This window comes from Microtus oregoni, unplaced genomic scaffold, assembly GCF_018167655.1.
Source record: "Microtus oregoni isolate MIOR12 unplaced genomic scaffold, Mior012 000024F_ref0000369, whole genome shotgun sequence".
In the NCBI taxonomy this organism is placed as follows: Eukaryota; Metazoa; Chordata; class Mammalia; order Rodentia; family Cricetidae; genus Microtus; species Microtus oregoni.
The window spans coordinates 36,227,195-36,241,557 of NW_024543083.1; the positions used below are offsets into that span (position 1 = coordinate 36,227,195).

The window sequence follows — 14,363 nt, forward strand, 5'->3', positions numbered from 1 at the left end:
TTTTCTAATTTTATTCATTTTTGAGTTTTTTAGAGAGTCTCCCTTTATAGCTTGACTGTCCTGACATTCATTATGTAGCCCAGGTTGGCCTTCAGCTCACTGTGTAGTCAAGAATGAGCTTATCCTCCAAGCCCTGTGATCACAGGCATGCATCTCCACACCAGCTATCTCTCTAATTTTTTATTTTTATTTCATGGATTTTATTTTTTTAATTTAATTTATTTATTTTATTTTTGAATTTCTGAGACAAAATCTTACTGTGTGGTTCTAGCTGTCCTGGAACTCACCATGTAGACCAGGCTTGCCTTAAACTCACAGAGTTCTGCCTACCTCTACTGAGAACAGGAGAATTCTAGGAATAAGGAAGCCCATTCCTACCAGTCCTGCCCAGACCCCTGAAGAAGCAGAATGTGACATACCCTACTAAAAAAGCTACTGAGCCATGTGGCTAACATAGATAAGAATAATGGGTTAATATAAGCTACAAGAGCTAATAAGATAAGAAGCCTGAGCTAAGGGGCTGATCAGTTTATAACCTAATGTAGACTCTCTGAGTGATTTTCTTTGGGGGCTTACTGGCTGTGGAAACCCCAACAAGCAAGCCCTCATGTTACATACCTCTACCTCCTGAGCTCGTGGGATTAAAAGTGAGCACCACCATGCCTAGCTTTCACTTTTACTTTTGGAGTGGCTCACCACATAGAGAATTGTACCCCAGACTGTTTCAACCAACACCTTCAACATTTTATTGCCCAACTCTTTTCTTGATTTCATGATTTCTGAGGAGACATAGGTATAATTCTAGTCTTTTCTCCTCTGTAAATAGAACGTTGCTTTCACTTTGCCGCATTTTGAAGAATTAAAGAGTAATAATTTCATTGATTCTAAACTCTAAACGCTATGCCCAGGTGTCATTTTTCTGCTTATCCTGGTTTAGCCACTTCCTGCTTTGTAAGCTTTCCAGACCTGTAGTTTTGTGTGTGATGCTAATTTGGGGGAATTCCTCGGTCCTAACTGCTCAGCTACACCCTCAGATCCTTTCGTGAGTCTCCCTGTGTTCTTGGCGCATGTGCACCCCAGCCTTTGAAGTGTCCCATCTGCACTTGGATGTTCTGCTCTGGGTTTCTCTGGCGTACTCCCCTTCCCTCATTCGCTCTTCAGCTTGGGATCTTTCAACTGAGATGCCCTTCAGCATGGAGATTCTCCCTTCTATGTTCAGTCTACTAATGAACCCATCAAAGGCATTCTTAGCACGTTACAATGTTTTTGATTTCTAGTACTTATTTGGTTCTTAGGAGTCTCACCTCTGCCTAAATTGCCCATTGATTTCCACAGAGTCTACTTTGTCTATTATGTTCCTTAGCCTATTGTTAAACGGCTTATTTATGTAACTATTGTCTTTTCTCTTGAGACTGAGTCTTACTCTATAGTCCAGGCTGGCCTTGAAGGCACTATGTAGCCCAAGCTAGCCCAGCTCACTGTGCTTTCCCTGCCTCAGCCGGCCAAGTTCTGGCCTTAAAGCTAGGGGCCATCACAGGCAGTTTATTTGTGTTTGTTTTAAATTCTCAGTCTGATAACTTTATTGTTCATGCTTATTTGAAGCTGATTCTCACTCATGCTTGCTTTGCTTGGTCGTAATGTGCTTTTGCCGTTTCATATTTCTTAGAATTTTTTAATTGATTTTATAGAGCTCTACATTTTTCTCTGCTTCCCTTCCATCCTCTCCCCTCCCCTTCAACCCTCTCCCAAGGTCCCCATGCTCCCAATTTACTCAGGCAATCTTGTCTTTTTCTACTTTCCATGTAGATTAGATCTATGTATGTCTCTCTTAGTGTCCTCATTGTTGTCTAGGTTCTCTGGGATTGTGATTTGTGGGCTGATTTTCTTTGCTTTATGTTTAAAAACCACTTATGAGTAAGTACATATGATAATTGTCTTTCTGGGTCTGGGTTACATGACTCAATATAATGTTTTCTAGCTCCATCCATTTGCCTGCAAATTTCAAGATGTCTTTATTTTTTCTGCTGTGTAGTACTTCATTGTGTAAATGTACCACATTTTCCTTATCCATTCTTCAGTCGAGGGGCATTTAGGCTGTTTTCAGGTTCTGGCTATGACAAACAATGCTGCTATGAACATAGTTGAGCACATGTCCTTGTGGCATGGTTGAGCATCCTTTGTATATATATACTCCAAAGTCTTATTGCTGGGTCTTGGAGAAGGTTGTTTCCTAATTTTCTGAGAAATCGCCATACAGATATCCAAAGGGGTTGTACCAGCTTGCATTCCCTCCAGCAATGCAGAAGTATTCCCTTTTCCCCACAACCTCTCCAGCATAAGTTGTCTTCAGTGTTTTTGATCTTGGCCATTCTTACAGGTGTAAGATGGAATCTCAGAGTTGTTTTGATTTACATTTCTCTGATGACTGAGGATGTTGATCATTTCCTTAAGTGTCTTTCAGCCATTTTAGATTCTTCTGTTGAGAATTCTCCATTTAGTTTCGTAACCCATTTTTTAATTGGGTTATTTAGAATTTTGATGTCTAATTTCTGGAGTTCTTTATATATTTTGGAGATCAGACCTCTGTCTGATATGGGGTTGGTAAAGATCTTTTCCCATTCTGTAGGCTGTTGTTTTGTCCTCTTGAACAGAGTTGTTTTCTTTTTTTTTTTTTTTTTTTTTTTTTTTTTTTTTGGTTTTTCGAGACAGGGTTTCTCTGTGGTTTTGGAGCCTGTCCTGGAACTAGCTCTTGTGGACCAGGCTGGTCTCGAACTCACAGAGATCCACCTGCCTCTGCCTCCCAAGTGCTGGGATTAAAGGCATGTGCCACCACCGCCCGGCTCTTGGAAGTTTCTTTAATCACTGTATGGGTAAAAGCAACTACTGTCAGTCACTGGTCATGAGGTAGTGTGGTGAGCAGATGGGAAGGGTTCTACAGTTCTGTGATGTGACCCAGTCTTGTGACAGAGGACTTCACAGTGAACACATCACAGAGTTTACTTCTGAGCTCTCCTCACCCTTGGGCAGAACAAGATGGCTAGCGTTTCCCTTTTCCAGTCTAATCAGGCTGTAAGAAAACCCCAGCTGGCCGAGCTCTCACCAGACATTCCTCCCAAGGCAGGCCTTGCTAAGAAGAGTGCGGCACTTGGGATTATTTTTGAATATTCTTTCCCTTGCCCTGCAGAAGCAGAGGGGCTTTTTCTCTGGCCTGTGAGGTGCTGACCTAAGTTTTCACTCTCTGATTTGTTCACATAGAACTCCTGGCAATTTACCAGTTATAGCTCAGGTTTCCCTGTCCTGGTTCCGGCAGAGATAAGAGCTTGGGCATTCTCCTCACTTTCTCTAACTTGGGGTGCTGGTTTGCCTGTGACTCCACATCTCTAAGCTTGTTGCTTAGGGTAGAATGGCAATGCCAACACCTCTATGCACTAGACTGTATCTTCGTTTTGTTTGGTTTGGTTTGCTTTAGAGAAGATGAGTAAAGACAGGACAAATGGGAAATCTCAAGCTTTGAAGGAGTTCTTCTGAAACCCAAGATGTCTGGATTTGAGCAGAATTTATTGCATTGATTGGCCTATTACACAGGTCCTATCTCAATTTTCAGAGACTAGTTTGATTTCCACTTGACCCAGACACTTTGGATCTGAACATGGAGGGTACATTATGAATGAGCGAGCCTGATGTGAGCAGCCATGGACAATCTAATTACATCTTAAATGGAAGCTGGCCTAAAGGGCTCAGGTTGCCTGTCTTTTACCATATTCCCAAACCATCCGTTTTCCTGAACATGGCATTCAATCCCTGTAACACTTGCTCCTGCACCTCTACACGGGTACTCCAGCTTGGCCGGACTCCTCCAGGGGCCAGGTAAACAGCCAAAACTCAGGAACCACACACAATCATTCTTAGGCTCCAAAGTCTCTTTTGTTTTACTCCCTTCCTTCTCTAATCACATTACTGAGAAATTTACAGAGTTACTGTTGGCAATTACCAACTGTGAGGAGAGGCTCAGCCTATTTAGAAACAGAATTTAACTAACTAAAGGTCTCCAGGTAGATGTGGGCAGCCCGGTGAAAGTACAGCTGCGATCTGGGGAAGAGAAATTTCCAGGAGTTGTGCACTTCAGAGGACCATTATTAGCGGATAGGACAGTTTCGGGGATTTTCTTTAGAGTAGAATTGCTGGTTAGTTTGATAGGACATTTGAGAGAGAAGGAGAGACAGAGAGCGTATGAGAAAGAGTGTGCACGTGAGCAAGAGACCACGAGCACATATTTTCCCCTTTATAAGATTCGTGTTTTCTGTTTGTTTGTTTTTAGTACAGTTCTCAGAATGGACCTCAGGACCCTCTGCCTCTGAGCTATAGTTCAGCCCCCAAATTTATTTAATGATAAATTGAGAGGATATAAAGACAATTCTTGAAAACTTTAAAAAATTATCTCTTACGGTAGAAACTTACAAGTCATTATTCTGGACTTCATATTTTAGAAGCTTTTAAGTTACCTATATTAAAAGTTAACACTGCCAATTGTAATTATAAACACTTAAAAAATTGTGAACTCTCTTGTGATAGTGCCCACCAGATTCCCAGTTCTTAGTGTATGCTACTAAGTATAACAGTTTAGAGGTAAAATTTTTGAAGTGTGTTGCAGCAATTTCAGTTTGCTCATGCTTATCCCCGGAATGTATAAACTGCCTTGGAACTTATGTGCCTTGGCAACAGATCTAAGAATTCTATATTCCAAACTGACTATTGGTTCACATTTGGACACTCTCAGGAGTAGAGAGAGGTCGTGCTTTACTTGCTTCTTGATTTGGCTTTTCAAGCAGTGAAATAATTAGGCTGTGACTGCCAGCTATGGTATGTACTAGCAGGGTTGCCAGCTACTTAACCTACATCAAGTTCTCCTGACCTGTTCCTCATCTGTGAAGTGCTTAGAGCACACATGACTTATAGTAGTTGTATGGTGGATAGCTGTAGATGGTTACAGTTTGTTCTCAGTAAATGGAGCTGATGCTGCTGTTTGGTTAAAGTTGAATGCCTGTTCATGACAAAAGTCGTGGTAGAACTATGTTGTAAATTTAATCCTCACTCTTTCTCAAAAGAATTATGATCTGAAATTATGAGTTAGTTTCATCATCAGATACAGCTTCTTTATTCTTTAAACACCCTAAACCCAACAGCAGCTCTAGTCATATTTCATATTATGGATAGAATTTAGAGTTTTTCCAAAGTAATTTCCTGAAATCCCTTTAATGGATAATCTTTTCATATCTCTTTTTTAAAAAAACTTTGAAAACTAGGAAGAACCTTGTGGCCAAGGTTTCACTGATGGGGTATATCAAGGGAAACAGATTTTTCAGTGTGATGAAGATTGTGGCGTGTGTGTGGCATTGGACAAGCTGGAGCCCATAGACGACGATGACAATGGATTGGAAAGTGATTTTGTAGTCCCGATGGATACAATGCAGGCTGAACCTCCCCCTTTGGAAATAAACTCCAGAGTATCGCTGAAGGTCGGAGAAAGTGTAGAATCTGGAACAATAATATTCTGTGATGTTTTGCCAGAAAAAGAGAGTCTAGGATATTTTGTTGGTGTGGACATGGTAAGGATTTTTTGAGTTTTATTATTGTAAATATATGTTAATTTTATTATCAATTTAGGAATAAATTGAACACTTTGTATTCTTAAAATGGACTAATTTACAGTATTTTAAAGAACTTATTCCAGTTTGTCTTTGGTACAGGAACATTACATTAGGAATGTGAGCAGAAACAATGTTTCCCACATTTTTTTCGTGTTTTAATAAACTGGGCTAATACTCTCAGTCTTTAAATTCTCCTTATTTTAACTGACCAGTAGACAAAACCAAAAATCAAACCAAAACAATAAAACAAACTGACATTTCTCTAAGTCCAAATATATTGTATGATACTGTATTTTTCTTTAATTTAAAAATACTTTTGATACTTTTTTTGTATATTTGCTAAAGTTTAATTAATTTTCTCATAATAATGAATATAGAAAGTTATTAATAGAAAATACTCCGGAAAAGAACCATACTGCTTTTTGAGTTGACAGAGTATTCCCACAGGATTTTCACTGTCTAAAAACTGGTTTCTTATTGCGGCAAACTGTGTATAAGAAAGGTTCCAGTGTAACCATGGTTACACTAACAGTTCAAATCATTTGGCATATTCTCATCATGGCCTCTCCACTGTCTGTCTACAGAACTTTTTCATCATCCTGTGCTGTGTGCTCTGTTTCTATTAAATAAATTCTGCCCAGTTTGCCCATGCCTGGTAACTACAGACTGGGTGTTTGCCTGCTGTAGGTACCTGAGAAGTGAGGTCATATGGTATAATTTGACTCCTTTTGTTTGTGTCACTCATTTTATTACTGAATAACCATACTTGATACCAATGGATGCATTCCAGTGCACATAGTGAATTAACGTGGCCCTAAGAGAATGAGGAGAAAGAAGTTGAGAACATTTTTATCATAGACTGAAAGTATAGTCAAAAGTTCATTATGGATAAAGGAGATGCCTTCATAATTGTTCTTACCAGGGTGTGTTGGGAGAGGATTATGAGCAGCAGACTCACACAGTGAATATTTTTAATAATCATTTTTATTTATTCATAAATGCTCTACAGAGATGGTTGGGTATGAATGTTCCAGTGTGTTTCTGTTGCCTTGTACTTAGAAATTGTGTAAGATGGCTCATTAGTTAGGTACAAAATAAGAATTTGCCAGACTCTCGCTATGTGAAATTAGAGCCAGAGTAAGACCCGTTGGTCTCTCAGAATCGTTATTAATTAAGAACAAGAATTCTCTAAATGAGAGTTTAGTGTTTCAGAGGAGTTGTAGACTGGGTAGAGAGAATGTTGGAGAAAGAAGGCCATTAGTTTTTGGACTTAGTCTTTCCTTGCTATAGGTTTCTTGGGCCAGGCTTTAGATGTTACAGGAACTGTTTGGGTCCTCTCCCTTCTTAATGGTGACCTAGGAGGTCATCTTATTTAGCCCAGGCAGGCTGTCTTGAGACTTGCCTGCCAGCTCCACACAAGTTCTGTCCATTGTTTGATTTATGCGAGCATCAGTTCCAAACAGTCCCGTTAGACTTCTTGATAAGAAAGTTGGTCGATCCTAACTTTACTCATGGCTGTCTGCTTCCAGGGACAAGCTAACATTCCTCACTGGTTCTCAGGGCAGTTGTTTCATGACCATCTGCTTGTGCCTCACGAATAACTCCTGTGCTGGTGACACAGTAGAGAATAACTTAGAAAATCAAGACTTTCCCCATTTTTTGAGGAAAGTCTTGTATACCCACAGATAACAAGAGAATTCTGAAGTTAACTGCTCTTCTGTTTATAAAAAGACACACAGTAATACAGTGAGCAAAGTGCCCAGGGGATGCAGATGTGTGATTAACTTTAAGGGTAGGTTTCTGGGTAAAATAATGCAATCCTAGTAAATTTTCTTTTGCAGACAATGTCTCTTTAAACCTCAGCTGGTGTTATTACTGCAGACTAAAGTATGAAAAAGGCTTTTGATTCATTATTTTGTGTGTTTGCTGTAAGTTGATTGTTATTATTTTTATTGTAAAACGTTGTTACTTTAGCAGATATTTCTAATACAGCCTTTCTTTTGTGCAAAAGTTAACATTTTTCTATGAAAGATATCTTAGATAATACTTTTGAAAGAAATGTTGGTGTTCACATTTATATTTATTGACAAAGGTATATAAAGGTTTACTTTTTTGGCATTTCAAGGATAACCCTATTGGTAACTGGGATGGAAGGTTTGATGGAGTACAACTTTGTAGCTTTGCAAGTGTTGAAAGTACAATTCTTCTGCACATCAATGATATCATTCCAGGTATGTCTCCTTTATGTATTCAGAAGATAGTTTTTAACATGTATTTTGTCATGAGAATGCAAATATATACTAAAGATGGATCTTTTGAAGTTGGCTTTATATTGTAGAATTGTCGTTATATAGACTAACCTTTCTTTTCTCCCGAAACAAGGCAATAAAGGTTATTTCTAAAAGTATGTAAGTATAGTGAAGTTTATACAGTATCTCTTACATTGTCTTCTCCTAGACATTCTAATAGAGAAAGAAATCCTGTCTTGTAATTGGAAGGTTCAAAAATACAAAAAAAATAAATGCTGTTTCTTGGAGTAAGAGATGAAGCTAGAAGCTTTTAAAAAAATTTATTATCTCATTTAAACTCCACAGAGGATTCAGGATTCGTATTAAATAATGGCTGAAGTTCCTTTTTTGTTGTTTTTAATTATTCATTTATTTTACATCCTGATCTCAGTTTCCCCTCCCTCCTCTCCTCTTGTTCCCCCCCGCCCCTGGCCCTGGTTGCCTCCCCTTTGTTTCTGTTCAGAGAGGGGCAGGCCTCCCATGGGTGTTAGAGTATGGCATATCAAGTTGAGGTAGGACTAAGCTCCTCCCTTTCTATTAAGACTGGGCAAGGCAATCCAATATGATGAATAGGTTCCCAAAACTTAGCTTAAGAGTTAAGGATCCCAGTGTTAGGAGTCCCACAAGTAGATCAAGCTACACAACTGTCACACATATGAAGAGGGCTTAGGTCAGTCCATGCAGGATCCTTCACTATTGGTCCAGAGTCTGTGAGCTCCTATGAGCCCAGGTTAGTTGTTTCTGTGGGTTCCTCCCTTTCTTCAACAGGATACTTGGAGTTTGACCCAGTGCTTTGGTATGGTTCTCTGCATCTGTTTCCATCAGTTACTGGATGAAGACGCTCTAATGACAATTAAGGTAGTCATCAATCTGAATATAAGAAATGTCCAGTTCAGGGACCCTCTCTACTGTTGCTAGGAGTCTTCTCTGGGATCATCCTAGTGAATTCCTTGAATTTAGCTGACATGAGGTTTCTTCCTGACCCCGAAGTGCACCCTCATCGAGACAACTCTTTCATCATTCTCCCCCTCCAAGTTCTTTTTGTTTTAAGATGGTATTATGGTAGATCATGCTTCATAACTGTAGTCAGAAACTATTACATAGTTTTATTATATCTGTTATTCTTAGTATTTTACTACATATATTATTTATTACAAAATAATAATTAGGGCAAATAGATGGCTCAGTGGGTAAAGGCACTTGCACACACACACACACACACACACACACACACACACTGCTGGGTATGTAACACAGAGTGTTTTCCATTGGTATAATTGGTACAGTGGTAAAACACTTTACCATTGAGCTACAGCACAGCCCCTGAACTTAAAAAACAAATGAAATTAAAACACCACCCAAAAATGAAAAACAAAAAACACCCCCCCCCAAAAAAAACCTTAAGAACCTTTTGTTTTGCCTCAAATAATATTTTCTTTGGCTGCTAAGAGGTGATTGACAATGGTAGTAACACCAACCACTGCTGTTAGAATTCCCAGTGATAGGCTAGTGCATTGAAGTCAATGGAGGCATTCAGAAATAGGGCTGTCCACAAGCCATAACCAGGGATGTGCCGGGCCTGGAATTAGATGGTTTATGCTATCTCTATGTCCTGAACAGATTTATAAGATAGGTCTTAATATATATATTGCTGATTAAAAATACAAAACAGGGATGTTGGAGAGATTGCTCAGTAGTTATGACACTGATTGCTTTTCCAGAGGTCCTAAGTCCAATTCTCATGGTAACTTACAGCCATCTGTAGTGGGATCTGATGCCCTCTTTTGGCATAAAGTCATACATGCAGATAGAACAGTCATATACATAAAATAAATAAATAAATATTAAGAACATATAAAGCAGAATAAACAACAAAAGCAACAAAAGCAAAACAAAATAAAAATCCTGGGGCTTAAATTATCTATGATGAAAGTGAGTGGCAGAACCAAAGTCCAAAACTCATCTGATTATGAACCTGTGTTCTCTTTAGTCCCCAACAAATCCCATATCCTACGAGTACTCTTGCATTGTGAACATCTGCATAATCCTCTATTTCTTAGTGTCACATACTGGGGAATATTATTTCCATGGAGATGGAGATGTATTTCGTTTCTGGTTCTATAAAAGATGATTTTACCGTAACAAGAATTATAAGTGAGCAACACACTGTATTTTCTCTTCTAGTGTTTTCCCATTATTGGTAAGGTTGACAACAGAATGCTTTTGAATTTATTTCTATAGCTTATTTTAGGCTCTGAATTCCTTATTTCATAAAAACAGAAACTGAAGGCTCCTAACTGCATTCTACCCTTCCTGTCTGCCTGTTGGTGTCAAGTCATAAACTGTTCTACAGTTTGAACATGCTTCCCATGCAGCTTTTAGTTTTGTAGCAGGAGGCATGAGGTTCATATGTCAGCTTTACTTCAGTTCTGCTCTGAGAAAGTCTGACACACTTTACTTTTGATTTCTTTTAAGATATATTTGTTATTGAGAATTTTCATACATGCATATATTGTATTTTGATTATATTACCCCCCAACTCCTCCTGGGTCTCCCACTTCTAATTCCCTTTCTTACTTTTTGGAAATAAATTGTTTATATTCAGGGAAAACATATGTGTCCTTATTTTAATTAGTTGTGTTTACTTTTCATCCATGCTTTATAGACAGCACAGTTTGGGATGTTTGTGAATTAAAATGCTTTTTTTTAATGTTACAATAGTGCTTATTGTTTAAAATACAGCAGTGTAAAAGCACCATTAATTCAGATAGTAGAAAGCCCTCACGTAGACTTCTTTAGATGTGGATATTTAGGAGGCAAAGCACATAAGCATTCTTGGGGTTGAGACGGTAGCTCCATGGTTAGAGTACTTGAGTGAAGCTGTAAGTTCCAGTCTCAGCACTGAACAAAAGTGATGATTAGGGCTAGCAAGATGGCTCAGTGGGTAAGGGCACTTGCCCTCAAGACTGATTCCTGGAACTCAGGTGGTAGGAGGAGAGAATGACTCCTGCAGATTATCATCTGATCTATGCATGCATGCTATGGCACATGGGTGCGTGTGCGGACACACACACACACAGAGTGATAAATTAACTAAAAATTTTTAAAGTAAAGTAATTCCTATGTAGAACTTTCATTTAATTAGTTGAGATATATATTAAATGAACAGAATCTGTGGCCAGTAAGATGGTGATGAAGCCGGAGAATGGTCAAACAAGGGGTAAAGAAGATGGGGGGCTGCCCTGTCACATTCATGTGCTCCCACAGACCTCTGCAGGAGACATTTGAGCAGCACACACAAGAAATTATTTGGGAGCTGAATTAAGAAGGCCTTTTCAAAAAGTTGGAGAGTTATGCTGATTTTATAATACTAACTTGCTGAATGGCTGGGAAGAAGCTCTGGAAATTCTTTCTTTTATTTATGAGTTTTTTTCACAGGAGCCAATTCAGGGTAATACTGCTTTTCTATAGTAATATCTCACTGATTTCACAATATCCCACAAATTCCACTTTAGTTAGCAAACAAGTATATTTGGATTTTTTTAAAGGATTTCTTTTCAGGGAACTGTCCAATGGTGCTTTTGAAACCTTAAAACGTGCGACATTTTTGTGTGAATGTAATTGTCAATTTTTAGATATCTTAATTGCATTGTTTTGGGTATTGCATTTTATAGCTGAATGAAGTATGTTGTGGGATTGGGAAAATCATTGTTAGTATAACCATGCAAGAAGGAAGAAGAGGGGCTGGAGAGATGGCTCAGTGGTTAAGAGCACTGCCTACTCTTCTAAAGGTCCTGATTTCAATTCCCAACAACCACATGGTGGCTCACAACCATCAAAACTGAGATCTGATGCTCTCTTCTGGCCTGCAGGCAAACACACAGACAGAATATTGTATACATAATAAATAAATAAAATATTTAATAAGAAGGAAGAAGATTCCTGAGCTGTGAAGCTCAGGGATGCAGATTTGGTTGTGTGTTTTCAGTCTTCTGTAAATTAAAGATTGATGTGTTCCCAGCTTTCTTTCTTTATATATGTATTTATGTGACTAATATATATTTATATTCCAACTCTAAATTTGTTTGAACTTTAAATTGTCTTAGATTCTGCAGTAGCACATAATAAATAGAAAAAAGAAAAGTAAAACTGTTTTGGAATTGGACTGTAATCTTTTAAGGAAACTTTTTTTAGCAGTACCCACCTTATAAATATCTTAATAATTTCAACACTGGTATAGAATTAAAATAACAAAAAACAAAACAAAACATGAGTTTCATGACTTGGGAGTCCCTTGTCAAGATCTTCAAGATTCCTGCTTGTCCTTGATGTTATTGCTGGTTTAGAGCAGTGGTAAGAAAGGAAGAGAATGCTTTTTCTCATTCATAGCTATTGATATTCGTAAACCTTGAATAGTAGATAATTGAGAACGATACTGCTTTTATACACATAAATTACACGTATTTGCCAACAAAATTAAGCTTGCAAATAGACTTTTAAAAAGTAAAATTATTTAAATGAAAATTAATTTGGTACATTTGAATAAGCCTTCATCTATATTTTGTATCATTAACATTCTTTTCTTGAGGGGAAAAAGCGTGACAGTGTCTCCTTTAGTTCCTTAGTTTATTTATTTTTTTCTTGCCCAATTACATCCATTTGTGGGACAATATTAACATTTCTAGCACGTAGGAAAGATTGTTTTTGGAGCAGCTGAACAGTTGGTGAGATTTGGGAAGAATTCTCCCCAGTGAAATATTTCTTCCTGTTGGTATCTGGAAACGTTTGCTTCACCCCGCTGTTAAAGTGTCCCTCTTTGCACTGCTGTTTCTGATAGTCCAAAGCATTAAAGCTGCTGAGACAGCACATCTAGGTTTGTAAAGTTGTGATGAAGTATGCCAATTTGTGACACTCCCAAAGCATGCATTTCTTTGAGTCATGCATTTAAAGTAATGCATTGAGCTGTGTCTGTCATTGTGAAGCTTAAGAGTATAATGCAACTATCAACAACAACTCAGACTACACAGTATGTGCACATTCACAGAAATTCGAAAAGGAAGTCACTTAGTGGGACCCTTTCCTCCTGAGGCTGATCCCAAACGCATAATTTCTTTTTGCATCCGTCCCGATCACTTTTTTCTTTGTGTTGCATGTCTTCATAGTTTATAACCTTTAAAAAAGGTAACAGTTTTGTAGCAATATAATTGATATAATTGATAATATAGCCATAGACCAGTACATCTCAACCCTAAGAAAAGCTTCTTCCTGCAGAAGATGTCAACACAGAGACCTTCAACTGGTTCAGGTGCAAAGAATAAGAGACTGTGGAGTCTGCAGCCTTAAGTGGGCACGTACATTTGCACTCCTCCCACCAAGGGTCAGGGACTTTGCAGAAGAGAGGGCAGAAAGTTCTTAAGAGCCAGAGGTAGAGGCCAACTTCAAGAAAACAGAATTTTCTGGATGCAGCAGGGCAGTTGTATATATAATCTTACAGGAATTGTGATGATGTGTTCACAAGCTGTGCAGCTTCAGTCCAGAGAAAATCCCAGCCTGTAGGGAGTGGCGAGTAGGTATGAAACCCCACCACCAGCTGAGACTGTGGCTTCTGAAAGCAACTTGATCTACCCACACAGGGTACCACTATTTACAGTAAGATTTTAGAGAAATAGCTACACTGTTTTACAGCATGATTGTATGGTGTCATATAACCACTGGAAATATATGAATGACCCAGTTTATCCACATCCTAAGCAGCATATTCTCAGATCTGTAAAGGCACCTGAGGATCAGGGTACCTTTACCTGTCAGGGATATCTAAATTAGACATATATAAGTCAAATTTGGACATATAGTTTACCCAAACAGTTACAGCTTACCAATGTTAGTAGAGGCAAGAAGATTAGAAGGAATATCTAGTTTTTTTTTTAGCTGTGGTTCTCAGACAGAGAGTATAATCCTGATCTGTAGAAGGCAGAACCAAGTTTTAACATTGTAAACAATTTAGTGTTTTAAATCAATATCAAGGGGTTTACTCTTAAGTTAAAAAAATCTCACTGCCGGTGGCTGGAGAGATGGCTCAGAGGTTAAGAGCACTGACTGCTCTTCCAGATGTCCTGAGTTCAATTCCTAGCATCCACATGGTGGCTCACAACCATTTGTAATATCTGGTGCCCTCTTCTGGCCAGCAAACATACAGACAGATAGAGCACTATACATAATAAATAAATAAATAAATCTTTAAAAAAATAAAAATAAAAAATCTGACTGCTAGCAACATGTGTTCTTGTACATGAATGTAGAGGTGCAGCCTTAATATCTCAGTAAATCTGTGTTGTTATAAACCTTGTTTTTTTATGAACAGGACAGGAATTATACAGAAATACATTGTAAGTCAAAGCATATGGGAGGGGAATATTTCCTTGGTGGG

At 38.4% G+C, this 14,363-nt stretch overlaps 2 protein-coding genes across 4 annotated transcripts in view; both read left to right on the forward strand.

The window, feature by feature from the left end:
* Positions 1 to 14,363, forward strand: part of Nek1 (NIMA related kinase 1) — a 554,120-nt gene that overhangs the window by 157,087 nt on the left and 382,670 nt on the right. The window lies entirely within an intron of this gene.
* Positions 1 to 14,363, forward strand: part of LOC121462255 (ubiquitin carboxyl-terminal hydrolase CYLD-like) — a 41,583-nt gene that overhangs the window by 7,322 nt on the left and 19,898 nt on the right. Inside the window, exons 2-3 of the mRNA XM_041673757.1 lie at positions 5,304 to 5,606; positions 7,774 to 7,879. Coding sequence (XP_041529691.1) covers positions 5,304 to 5,606; positions 7,774 to 7,879 — 409 coding nt within the window. The remainder of the gene's footprint in view (positions 1 to 5,303; positions 5,607 to 7,773; positions 7,880 to 14,363) is intronic.